This window comes from Lepidochelys kempii, chromosome 1, assembly GCF_965140265.1.
Source record: "Lepidochelys kempii isolate rLepKem1 chromosome 1, rLepKem1.hap2, whole genome shotgun sequence".
NCBI classification, from domain to species: Eukaryota; Metazoa; Chordata; order Testudines; family Cheloniidae; genus Lepidochelys; species Lepidochelys kempii.
The window spans coordinates 186,799,505-186,813,606 of NC_133256.1; the positions used below are offsets into that span (position 1 = coordinate 186,799,505).

The 14,102-nt window shown below is 42.1% G+C and overlaps 1 protein-coding gene across 7 annotated transcripts in view; it reads right to left on the reverse strand.

The window, feature by feature from the left end:
• Positions 1-14,102, reverse strand: part of EPHA6 (EPH receptor A6) — an 872,967-nt gene that overhangs the window by 218,377 nt on the left and 640,488 nt on the right. For 5 of the 7 annotated variants that reach the window (XM_073305254.1, XM_073305272.1, XM_073305236.1 and 2 more), the window contains 2 exons: positions 8,054-8,101; positions 7,469-7,631 (listed from right to left, as the gene is read on the reverse strand). In XM_073305254.1, coding sequence (XP_073161355.1) covers positions 7,469-7,631; positions 8,054-8,101 — 211 coding nt within the window. The remainder of the gene's footprint in view (positions 1-7,468; positions 7,632-8,053; positions 8,102-14,102) is intronic. The other 2 variants (XM_073305263.1, XM_073305245.1) reach the window with 1 other exon arrangement.

Consider the following 14,102-nt stretch of genomic DNA (forward strand, 5'->3'; position numbering starts at 1 on the left):
CTCATCAGCAGAGGTGACCATGCAGACCTCATCAGTAGAGGTGACCATGATGGAGTCCCAGAATCGCAAAAGAGCTCCAGCATGGACCGAACGGGAGGTACGGGATCTGATCGCTGTATAGGGAGAGGAATCCATGCTATCAGAACTCTGTTCCAGTTTTCAAAATACCAAAACATTTGTCAAAATCTCCCAGGGCATGAAGGACAGAGGCCATAACAGGGACCCGAAGCAATGCCACGTGAAACTGAAGGAGCTGAGGCAAGCCTACCAGAAAACCAGAGAGACAAACGGCCGCTCCAGGTCAGAGCACCAAACATGCTGCTTCTATGATGAGCTGCATGCCATTTTAGGGGGTTCAGCCACCACTACCCCAGCCATGTTGTTTGACTCCTTCAATGGAGATGGAGGCAACACAGAAGCAGGTTTTGGGGACGAGAAAGATGAGGATGATGAAGCTGCAGATAGCTCACAGCAAGCAAGCGGAGAAACCGGTTTTCCTGACAGCCAGGAACAGTTTCTCACCCTGGACCTGGAGCCAGTACCCCCCGAACCCACCCAAGGCTGCCTCCTGGACCCGCCAGGAGGAGAAGGGACTTCTGGTGAGTGTACCTTTTAAAATACTACACATGGTTTAAAAGCAAGCATGTTTAATGATTAATTTGCCCTGGCATTTGCAGCTCTTCTGGATGTACTCCCAAAGCCTTTGCAAAAGGTTTCTGGGGAGGGCAGCCTTATTCCGTCCACCACAGTAGGACACTTTACCACACCAGGCCAGTAGCACATACTTGGGAATCATTGTAGAACAAAACATTGCAGTGTATGTTTACTGGCATTCAAACAACATCCGTTCTTTACCTCTGTGGTATCCTCAGGAGAGTGATATCATTCATGGTCACCTGGTTGAAATAGGGTGCTTTACTTCAGGGGACACTCAGAGGTGCCCGTTCCTGCTGGGCTGTTTGCCTGTGGCTGAACAGAAATGTTCTCTGCTGTTAGCCATGGGGAGGGGTGAGGGGCTAGCCACGTAGTGGGGGGAGGCAAAATGCGACCTTGGAACGAAAGCACATGTGCTGTGTATGTAATGTTAACAGCAACGTTTACCGTGAAAGAGTGTAGCCATTCTTCTATAAAATGTGTCTTTTTAAATACCACTGTCTCTTTTTTTTTCTCCACTGCATGTGTTTCAAGGATCACAGGATCTTCTCCTTCCCAGAGGCTAGTGAAGGTTAGAAGGCGAAAAAAACACACTCGTGATGAAATGTTCATGCTGTCCTCCCACACTGACAGAGCACAGACGAATGTGTGGAGGCAGACAATGTCAGAGTGCAGGAAAGCACAAAATGACCGGGAGGAGAGGTGGCGGGCTGAAGAGAGTAAGTGGTGGGCCGAAGAGAGGGCTGAAGCTGAAAGGTGGCAGCAGCGTGATGAGAGGAGGCAGGATTCAATGCTGAGGCTGCTGGAGGATCAAACCAATATGCTCCAGCGTATGGCTGAGCTGCAGGAAAGGCAGCAGGAGCACAGACTGCCGCTACAGCCCCTGTGTAACCAACTGCCCTCCTCCCCAAGTTCCATAACCTCCTCACCCAGATGCCCAAGAACGCGGTGAGGGGGCCTCCGGCCATCCGGCCACTCCACCAGAGAGGATTGCCCAAGCAACAGAAGGCTGGCATTTAAAAGTTTAAAACTTTAAAACTTATTGAAGTGCTGTGTGGCCTTGTCCTTCCCTCCTCCACCACCCCTCCTGGGCTACCTTGGTAGTTATCCCCCTATTTGTGTGATGAATGAATAAAGAACGCATGAATGTGAAGCAACAATGACTTTATTGCCTCTGCAAGCAGTGATCGAAGGGAGGAGGGGAGGGTGGTTAGCTTTCAGGGAAGTAGAGTGAACCAAGGGGGTTTCATCAAGGAGAAACAAACAGAACTTTCACACCGTAGCCTGTCCGGTCATGAAACTGGTTTTCAAAGCTTCTCTGATGCGCACCGCACCCTCCTGCGCTCTTCTAACCGCCCTGGTGTCTGGCTGTGTGAAACCAGCAGCCAGGCGATTTCCCACCCCACCATAAACGTCTCCCTCTTACTCTCACAGATATTGTGGAGCGCACAGCAAGCAGTAATAACAGTGGGAATATTAGTTTCGCTGAGGTCTAACTTAGTCAGTAAACTGCGCCAGCGCGCTTTTAAACATCCAAGTGCACATTCTACCACCATTCTGCACTTGCTCAGCCTGCAGTTGAACAGCTCCTGACTACTGTCCAGGATGCCTGTGTATGGCTTCATGAACCTTGGCTTTAAGGGGTAGGCTGGGTCCCCAAGGATAACTATAGGCATTTCAACATCCCCAACAGTTATTTTCTGGTCTGGGAATAAAGTTCCTTCTTGCAGCTTTTGAAACAGACCAGAGTTCCTGAAGATGCGAGCGTCATGTACCTTTCCCGGCCATCTCACGTTGATGTTGGTGAAACGCCCCTTGTGATCCACCAGTGCTTGCAGCACTATTGAAAAGTACCCCTTGCGGTTTATGTACTCACCGGCTTGGTGCTCCGGTGCCAAGATAGGGATATGGGTTCCGTCTATGGCCCCACCACAGTTAGGGAATCCCATTGCAGCAAATCCATCCACTATGACCTGCACACTTCCCAGGGTCACTACCCTTGATATCAGCAGATCCTTGATTGTGTTGGCTACTTGCATCACAGCAGCCCCCACAGTAGATTTGCTCACTCCAAATTGATTCCCGACTGACTGGTAGCTGTCTGGCGTTGCAAGCTTCCACAGGGTTATTGACACTCGCTTCTCAACTGTGAAGGCTGCTCTCATCTTGGTAGTCTTGCGCCTCAGGGCAGGGGAAAGCAAGTCACAAAGTTCCATGAAAGTGCCCTTACACATGCGAAAGTTTCGCAACCACTGGGAATCATCCCAGACCTGCAACACTATGCGGTCCCACCAGTCTGTGCTTGTTTCCCGAGCCCAGAATCAGCGTTCCACAGCATGAACCTGCCCCATTAGCACCATGATGCCCACATTGCCAGGGCCCGTGCTTTGAGAGAAGTCTGTGTCCATATCCTCATCACTCACGTCAACGCGCTGACATCGCCTACTCGCCTGGTATCGCTTTACCAGGTTCTGGTGCTGCATATACTGCTGGATAATGCGCGTGGTGTTTAATGTGCTCCTAATTGCCAAAGTGAGCTGAGCGGGCTCCATGCTTGCCATGGTATGGCGTCTGCACAGAAAAAAGGCACGGAACGATTGTCTGCCGTTGCCCTGACGGAAGGAGGGACGACTGACGACATGGCTTGCAAGGTTGGCTTACAGGGAATTAAAATCAACAAAGGGGGTGGCTTTGCGAGAAACTGAATGGCCCCCTCAAGGATAGAACTCAAAACCTCAAGGATAGAACTCAAAACTGGGTTTAGCAGGCTGTTGATTTCACAGAGGGAGGGACGGAGAAGAAAATGAATACAAAACAGATCTGGTCTATTTCTTGTTTTGAGCCACTTCATCTATCTTTATACATCTTGCTGGCAGCAGACTGTGCAGTACGACCGCTAGCCATCATCATCTCCTGGGTGCTTAGCAGAAGACGGTGCAGTATGACGACTAGCCATCATCTTCTGCTAGCTGGAGGTTAAAAGACAGTCCACTGAAGGTAGGACTCAATTGCCACGAGACAAAACAAGGGAAATGACCTGGCTGAGTCACTCCCATGTTTGCCCAGGCACCCGATTAAAAGAGCACGCAGGACTACGTCGATGACGGCTACCAGTCATACTGCACTGTCTGCTGCCAAAAGGTAATAAACTGCTGCTGTGTAGCAATGCAGTACCATGTTTGCCAGCACCCAGGAGACATACAGTAATGGTTAGCTGAGTGGTGGTATGGCGTCTGCACAGGTAACTCAAGAAAAAAGGCGCAAAACTATTGTCTGCCCTTGCTTTCACGGAGGGAGGGAGGGAACGGGGGCCTGACGATATATACACAGAACCACCCGCAACAATGTTTTAGCCCCATCAGGCACTGGGATTTCTACCCAGAATTCAAATGGGCGGCGGAGACTGCGGGAACTGTGGAATACCCACCCACAGTGCAACGCTCCGGAAGTCGATGGTTGCCTCGGTACTGTGGACACACTCCGCCGACTACATGCACTTAGATCATTTGTGTGGGGACACACACAATCAATTGTATAAAAACGCTTTGTACAAAACCGACTTCTATAAATTCGACCTAATTTCATAGTGTAGACATACCCTTAGATCATCATGAGATACTTAATCTGCTAACTAAATTAAAATGTGGTTGCAAATACTTTGGTCATAAAATTGCATCTCTCTGTGTTCCTTCTGTAATGTAATGAATCCTGTGACAAGATGGCCGATGTTAGTCTGGTGGGTCCTGCACTTTTCTTGGTGGGGAGCTAAGATGCAACCCCTTGCCCCTGTTCTTGGGGCATCGATGGCCCCGCTAGTGGCCCAGGAAGGTGGTAAAGGAGGGAAGCGGGCAAGGGGTCTGGGTTTGCTCTTCACTCTGAGCCCCAGCCCCTCTCAATCCCTGTGGGTTCTTACCGTCTTCCCCCTTGGGTAGGGTAGTCCTTAGATGCTGGGGAAGGGTCCCACTTACCTCAGTTCTCTGATTTTCAAAGTGTCACAGCACACCTCCAAACTCCAGTCCTCTCTCCTTCCTCCTCCTCTGTCTGCCTGAAGCAGGGGGGTTTATTAGGTTCCTAACAGGGCCTTAATTGACTGCAGGTGCTCCAATTAACCTGCAGCCACCTTCCCTAGGCTACAGGGAACCACGCCTTAATTAGCCTTGAGCTTATATATTTCCCCTCTAGCACTCTCCCACTGCTCCCTGACCCTCCTGTATCACAATCCCCAAACTATGTTTTCATGTATGAGGCACTAATCATTTCAAGCTAACTTGTGACAGTCTGGCAATATGTTGAACACCTATTTAAGGTTTGTCCATGCCTAGACACATCCAGTATTCAAAAAGCAGTTCTCATGGAGGATCACATCATTAGTATTAGGTCTATGGAATACACCACCGGAACTCTGATTCACTGATCTATTCTTGAGGTCTTTCAGGGAGACTTCGGAGAAACATAGTGATTTTAGTTTGCTCTGGATTCAGGAAAACCTTTTCATTTTAGTTCATGTAGATTCACACACCATTACATTTTGCTTCGAGTTAAGCATCTGAACAAATCAAATAATTCCTAATCTAACTCAGCTGAAACAGTCACATGCTAATTACAGGTCAAAACAACTGAGTTCCCAATGATTTCACTTGAAACCATTAATGAGCCCAGATTGACTCAAAACTCAGCCCAGATTTACCAAAATGTTAGCAAGGTGGGCCTGAATTTTTGGTCTGCAGTAAAATGTGAGAGAGCTATAAAATATGGATATTAAATAATATTATTAGTCACAATACTTAAAATAATGTATGCATGCCAATGATGCCTTTGCTGCAGCAAGCAAAACACCCGAAATAACAAAGGTGTTTTCTATACTTCACATAATATACATTTTCAGAATGAGAAAATTACTAATCACAACCTCTTGGTGCATACGTGACAAAGGAACTTCCTTCCTTTTTGTGATCTGCTTTACACTTGGTCCTTTATCTCGAGCAGCTGGGGCTCATGGTTTTAGATACAGAGGTGCAGACTCAACCCCCACAGACAGCCTGCCCAGGAGCATCATCACAGGTGGTGGCCCTTATGGCGGTTTGAACTGCTTTAGACCTCAGACATTTGGGATGAGGTTGTCTGGTCAGAGTGATTGTATATACCAAAACCACACTTGTAATGACACCGTCATCTGGATCTGAATGCATGAGCCTATACTGTTTCAGCTAAAGGGCCAAGGATAAACTTTTCAAAAGCATATAAATGACTTAGGAGCCTGAGTCACATTTTTCAAAAATAACTTAGGCACTTTGGTTATTCATATAGCTTTATTCCTATTTTTCAGTGGTCAAACTAAAAAAGTAAAATATATATTTTGGGTCAAACAAAACATGTTTCATTTTCAAAATTTTGATTTTTTTACCTTTTTGAAAAAATAAAAGTGAAGTAAAATTCAAAAGTTGAAGTGTTTCATTTCAAAAATGTCAAACCAAAACATTTAGAAGTATGCAGATATTTTGAAAATCCCACTTGGCGCCTATCTGCATCTTAAGGTACTTAGATACCTTCAAAAATCTGGCCCTAGCTTATTTTTGAAAATGGTATTTAAGAGTTTAAGGCGTAGGGGCACTTTAGGTATTTTTACCCTAAGTCCATTAGTGTAAAGTCAGGAGCAGTCTCAATGTTTATCTGCGATATTATGTATGAAAGGGATTAGCTATCAACTACTGTCTAGAGAGGCAAATTTAAATTGAATTGACATTTTAGTAACTAATTCTTTACATTCTTAGCTTCTGAATTGCTTTTGGTTGAATGGTCACCAACAGTCCCATAACCTTTGACTGGTAAACAGTTTGTCTGGATGCCAAGGATCCTTAGTTCCATATTGGTACAAAAGTCACTTTCCAAGAATACTATAGAATTAGAATACATTTGCCACTTTGTCATAGCATTTCAACTTGTGATTCAGCTGATCATTCCTGGATAAATTTGAAACCTCTATGTTAAATACATTCATTTACATTTTGTCAGCAACATTATACGACCCTCTTGGTAAGATTTCTGTAATTTCTTATTCATCTATGAAGTCTATTTTGAAAACTTATACATTTATAAGAAGACTTCAGTCTGTACTTCAGCTTAAGCAGCATGAAGTTCAACACATTAATGAGACATGGTATGGGTAAGTGGTTAATTAATGTAATTTCACTAATGAATGTTTTTAATGTGGTATGCATACTAATTTTCTATCCAATATTTACAAACATCCTAACTGGGATTGTAATGGGGGCTTGGGTTTCATTACAGAAGTTGTTCACAGATCTTTTTGTGGCTTTTTATATGCTTGCTTCTTATTTGGGTATTTAGCAGACTTACTGTTTGATTGGATATACACATAAATGTTTCCATTACATTATTCTTAGATAATGGGAGTAGAGAAAGCCAACAGATGAAAGGCTCTCTGTGAGAAAATGTCAGGTTCTACTCTGCTGGCATCCATATCTTGTGGGTCTTATAAGCTCCATTTCAGGAGGATAAAAGATGGAAAGTCTCTAGGGAAAGAAAGGGGTTGGAGGGTGAGGAAATCTTGCAAGGAAAAAAAAATCCTTCAATGTTCTTCTTGGGCTGATTTTTATTTTTGTTGTTCCTGAGTTCAATATACAGGGAACCCCTCAAAACGGGATGTGTGAGAATTGGTTTACATTAACCCAGTGGGCATTCTGTGTTGTGTATGTGGTGAATACTCAGCTCATTCACATTCCCAAAGTCTGACTGACTTAGAATTAGATACTACTTCTACTGTAGTCAGTTTTCTCCCTTCTGTAAGACTTACTTTCATCTCCAGTTTCAAATTCAAACTTCTGGCTATAGCCACTGTATCCTGCTGCAGTCCTGACTCTGATATGAAATATATATTTGGTGGCTGGCTTGAGACCTGTGATGATAACACTTGGAGCCTTGGACCTTGTGGAGGAATAGCTGAGCTGCTCATGCTCCTGAGGGACAAAAGAGGGGAGAAATGATATCAGGTTGAGTTGTGCAAACTTTGTAATAACAATAGTCCAAATAGAAAGCTCTGCTTTTTTCTAATGAATGTAAAATCTGTTCATAAAAGGAGGTGCAGGTATGAATTCTGGTTCTCTGATATTGTGCTATTATCACAATGTATGACATGACTTTGGATCAGAAATATTTTAAGAAATTTTGCTTATTCTTTCATACAGTGCACATTGTACCTTTGTGATTTGGGTTAGAAATATACTGTAGTCAAAATAATATGGTATTAGTACATGACTACATTCACAGAAAATGGCAGCTGAAATGGCAGCTACATATTTTGCACAATGGACAAATTAGAAGTTCCATAAGTACTAGTAAAGTGTAAAGATGTGGGAGTATTCAAATACCCGCTACTCACTTCTACCCGCAGGTAGTGCCAAAATGCCGGCGCTATCCGTGGGTAGGCCTGTAGGTAAAAGAAAATATAGATTAACTTTTTTTTAGTTTGAAAACTTCTATCATGGATCAACTGCTTTGTTGTTGCTGAACTTAATTTTTCTCTCCAGTTAGCTGTAATGTGATTGTATATAAATTCCCTGGCACACTATAAAGAAAAACATTCTTTGCAGAATTCCCATGTTAAGTATTTTCCAGCCGATTCTGGGAGTTGTTGAGAACCCCCAACTCCTACTGAAGTCACAGGGAGTTACGTGCTCAGCATGTCTCAAGATCAGGTCTTTAGTAGAAAGGTTCACTCTGTCAGACTGCTGCACAAACTCAGTAATATGTAGTTTTGCACACAGAGCATGCTGATGATAGTTCCATATTTTTAGGACACAGGGAGGGTGTCGTGACAGAGCTGAAGCAGAACTGTCCATGGTACTCTCAATAATACAATAGCAGTACTCACAGAGCACCACAAATGTATACATGCACGGATATTATGCTATGTGACATATTAAGTTATTCAAAAGTTGTTTCTAGCTTGTTAACGTGGAGAAGATATAGCAGGGAAAAGAGCAGCTTGCAGTTACATTGCAGAAATTTACTACTTTTGAACAATATACATATGCTTTTACATGAAGCAGGGTATGGCAAACATATTAAGCCAGATTCATCCCTGATGGAACCTCACTGAGTTCAATGTAGTTACCCCACAGATGAATTTAGCATAAGTGCTTCCACTGGCCGGGATACAGCAAAATCAACTAACTAAACCACATCAGGATTTCATACAGATAAGTGTTGGTATTTGGGGTTGGGGAAACATCAACAGAAATTTAAGATTATTACAACCAATGCCCACTGTCCAAATTCTGGAGATAATTTGAGAAACTGTATTAAGAGAAAATCCTCAAGTTGCTACTTATTTAAAGCTGACTGTTATTAAATTTTGAAATAAGAACCAGTGCTACATAACAGAAAAACAAAATATGTAACATGTAAAATATATATGTACAGATGGAGAGAGAATACAGATTATACACAAACAACAGAATTTTAAAAACTGATAGACTGGTATGCTATGGTATCAAAAGGCAAAAGGATTCTGCTAAATCTCACACAAATTTTAACCATTTTGTTTAGGTCAATTTTGTGACCCTTAAACTTCTATTTTCTGTAAAGTTTGACAAAATTGGCTATTTTCCCATCAAGAGAGGCAAAAATGCTAATTTTGATTTTCAAAGCTGCTGAATAGAGTCACTTTTTGTTTGAGAATGGGCTCTCTTTAATTGGAAAAAGAGTAGCTGAGAAAAGAATCTGATTTTGCTTTGGAGAAACGGGACAGCTTTCAGGATTGCAAAAAACTGAAGACCTTTCCCTGCCCCCACCCCTTCACATATTAAACAGTACCCTGTTTCACTGTAGATGTTGCTATAGAGCAACACTGTCGCTTATACATAAAAATAGTAGGCTAGAGATGAGGTAGATACCGGTATCATTAAAAAACTGGACAAGTTTTTGTGACAGTCATAATAGAAAACATTTTGTAGTCATCATCAGATCTAGTATTTAATTGGTTAGTGGCATGAGATTTTTGTTTATAGACCTGATGCTGGTTTTATTGACGTCAATGGGAATTTGATCACTGACTATTGTAAAATAAGAATTTTGATAGTGTTTTTAAAATTGTACCTGTGTCCAGAAAACTTGGTATTTGCTACATTTTATAAATTAAAAGAAACTGTGGTTGCCATTAAGAAGTCAGCATTTGCCAAAAGATACTACAGTATTTCCCTACACTTGCAATAGGAAATAATTGTGATAATTGTGTGAATCTCTTGGCAAGCATTGCTTTTTTATTGCTGATCACGGTGTGTCCTTTGGTCTAAGGAGAGGTTCATTTAAATTTGAACTATTACGCCCATCATAATGTGACTACTACCATGAAGGAGTTCATGAAGTCTTTTCTGTAGCAATTTAAACAATTGTTAAGAAGCAAGTAGACATGATTGCTTCTATTCATAAATGACTTGTTTTCCATGTAAGGTTAAATTTCGCCATTAACATGATGCCCTACCACAGTAAAACCATGGGAGAGGGTTCAGAGAGAAGAAGTCTTCAAGGATCCCCTTGCTGATACTTCCACCATACACATTGTGCCTTTGGGGTGGTAAAATATGGAGCCAATGTCATGGCCTGGGCCATCCCTGTAAAGGCCATGTTCCTTTGTACCAGCTTTGGTCTCTGGTTCTTAAGGCCTGTGATGATAACACATGAAGCGTTGGCTACCAGGGACTCTCTCAGCTTTAGTTGTCCCCAAGGACACTGAGGAGCTCAGTGGACAATATAACATAGTAACAGTTTGTATTATCTTTTCCAAGAATTTCTGCAGGGCTTGAGGTACATGTGGGTGTGGGGCAATAGAACAAATTTTGTGCCCTGATCTTCCCTGTCCACAAAGCATACGCTTGCATGGAGGAGCACAGGGTCACAGAGGGGCTTTTGGAAGAGTCCATAATAGGGGGAAAATAGTGCTGCGGAAATGTCAAACCTTTTTGCAGGGAAAGATAAAAGGCATGCAGATGGTCTCCCCTCTGTATATGGATCTGGGTCAATATGAAACAAGTATAGTGTTCCTTAATGTTAATAATAATACTTCACTGTAGTTTTCAGTCAATTTGGATACTTATCAGAAACTTAATTAGGGAGAACACACAGGCTGAAGGTGTGAAGCCTGAGTTAAAGAGGTAAATACAGTGTAAACCAGAAAAGTACCTAATGCTAGCTCACAACCAAAAATATGAAGTTCTGAGTGCCTAAGCGCTCCTCCTCATAACAAATTTAACTTGGCCAAAATATACAAGGCAAAAATAAACTAACCCCAAACCCCATTAATGGCATTATAATAGTACTACTGCACCAGGATAAATAGTTTAAGACTGTCCAAAAACTTAGGTAGAAAATATGCTATCAACCGTACACGTGGTACCTTTTACTCTCTCTTTATTTCTAAGGAAATATTCTCTCTCCAGGTAAGAGCATATGAACATAAGAGCTACCATACTGAGTCAGACCATGGTCCTTCTTTCCTTGTATCCTGTTTCTGAAAGTGGTCTGTTCCAGAGCTTCAGGGGGAGTGCACAGAAGAAGGCATTTACGGAGTGTTCCACCCTGTCTTCTGCTCCTTGCTTCTGGTAGTCAGAAGTCTGATGTTGTCCCAAGCATGGGGTTGCGTCCCTGACCATCTTGGCTAATAGCCATTAATGAACCTATCCTCCCTGAACTTATCCAGTTTTTTTTTAAAAAAACCAATTTTACTCTTGGCCATCACAACATTCCATGGCAATGAGTTCCACAGGTCAGTTGTGCATTGTGGGGAAAAGTGCTTCCTCTTATTTGTCTTAAACCTGCTGCTTATAAATCCCATCAAGTGACCCTGCTCTTTGTATTATGTAAATAACAATTCTCTATTCATTTTTCCACACCATTCATGATTTTACAGACCTCTATCAGATTCCCCTTTAGTCATCTTTTTTCTAAGCTGAAGAGCCCTAAATCTTTTTAGTCTCTCCTTACATGGAAGCCATTCCATAACCTTGATCGTCTTCACTGCCCTTCTCTGAACCTTCTCCAGTTCCGCTATATCCTTTCTGAGTTGGAGTGACCAGAAGAGGACAGAGTATGCAAGGGGTGGGCACACCTTGACATTACGGTATTTTCTGTCTTATTTTATACCCTTAGTAATTTAGTAGTAGTAATAATTGTCAATTGAAAGGAAATTGCTCACTCTGGAGCCGATTTTCAGAAAAGCAGAGCATACACAACTTCCATGGAAGTCAATAAGGGCTGTGAGTATAGAACCTTACAGAATCAACCGCTGGGTTACCATCATCATGGTACAAGAACCTGAATTAGTACAGAATATCCAGATTCTGGACTTTATACAAGGCCAAGGACACTTTTCCAAATTCCATATCCAAAGGAAAATTGCTTTTGTTTTCTGACGTTCTAGATCAACAGTTTTCTTGGGAGGGCCACTGGTATGATTGTACTAAAGTGTGCAGTGGCACTGATGGCCCAATACTAGACACACTGAGGTGGAGTTCTGGCATTAATGTAAGAAGTACAGGATCAGACTGTGAAAATAATGGAAAGCTTGTTGTTTTTACAGTTCATCACAATAGCTACATCTCTCCCATCAACATAAACAGTCTATAATGAAGTAATTCTCTTGTATGGCATTGTCAGAGCAACTGGTTGTTATTCACTATGTGCCTCCATGAACAGGACATTAAGTTCACGATTCACATTATGATTTCCTATTTGGCCAAAAGAAAGGGGATTCTCTCTACTGACATTTAAAATATGCTCTTGAATACAAAATCTTCCAGACACCAACCACGTCAATATACTGCTTTCTACATTTTTCCCCATCTGACCAGAGAGAGAGAAACAGCACAAAAATGAAAAATTTCTATATTTCTATAGGTGAACTACTAATAGAGATAAAGTAGGATGTGGTAACATCTTCTCTTTTTAGCTTTAGATAGTGATCACAATGAGTAAAATGCTCATTTTGTGGATGACACAAAAGTATACCAAATTAGGAATATCTCAGGGCTTGGATACACTATGGAATACAACATTATACTGCCAATAATAACTTACATGCAATAACGCTCAGCTAGCTTTTAGATTAACTTTGCCAGTAAAGAACCGATATGCTTCAGCCACTTTCAGACATGTGGGTTTTGTCACCCTTCATAGATGAATGACAGAGAGAAATGCATCGCTAACTAAACTACAATCAGCACTTTAATTTACAAATGGAAAGATAACCAAGTACTCTTTGCTATTATTTTAAATTATATAACAGTAGTCCAAGAATTACCCCCTCCTCCAAATTACTCAGCCAGCCAGTTAAAGAAAAGACTTCTGACCAAAAGAGCCAAAGGGAAGGCTAGAACTTTTTAAAATTGGGAAGGAAGCTTTCCCTTTCTGTCTGTGGTTGCTCTCTTTGGGCTGAAGAGATGGGGCAACAGGAATGCTATGTAAAGTTTGAACCAGATATGAAAATAATCAGATCGTATCTAGAACTACTTTTAACAACCCACATATGTAAGTAAATTAGGAATGTTTAGAAAGACGTGATTAGGTTTATTTCTGTTTATTTTTTAAGGCTTGTGGACTCCTCTGTGATAGCCTCAGATGCTTTTGTTTGCTTGTAACCTTTAAGCTGAACCCCCAAGAAAACTGTTTTGAGTGCTTGTCATAAATATAAAGGGAAGGGTAAACCCCTTTAAAATCCCTCCTGGCCAGAGGAAAAATCCTCTCACCTGTAAAGGGTTAAGAAGCTAAAGGTAACCTCGCTGGCACCTGACCAAAAAGACCAATGAGGAGACTAGATACTTTCAAAAGCTGGGAGGAGGGAGGGAAACAAAGGGTCTGTGTCTGTCTGTATGCTGCTTTTGCTGGGGATAGACCAGGAATGGAGTCTTAGAACTTTAGTAAGTAATCTAGCTAGGTATGTGTTTAGATTATGATTTCTTTAAATGGCTGAGAAAAGAACTGTGCTGAATAGAATGACTATTCCTGTCTGTGTGTCTTTTTTGTAACTTAAGGTTTTGCCTAGAGGGATTCTCTATGTTTTGAATCTAATTACCCTGTAAGGTATCTACCATCCTGATTTTACAGAGGTGATTTCTTTACTTCTATTAAAAGTCTTCTTGTAAGAAAACTGAATGCTTTTTCATTGTTCTAAGATCCAGGGGTTTGGGTCTGTGGTCACCTATGCAAATTGGTGAGGATTTTTACCAAACCTTCCCCAGGAAGTGGGATGCAAGGGTTGGGAGGATTTTGGGGGGAAATACGTGTCCAAACTACGTTTCCCAGTAAACCCAGTTAGAGTTTGGTGGTGGCAGTGGAGATCCAGGGACAAAGGATAAAATTAATTTGTACCTTGGGGAAGTTTTAACCTAAGCTGGTGAAAGTAAGCTTAGGAGGTTTTCATGCAGGTCCCCACA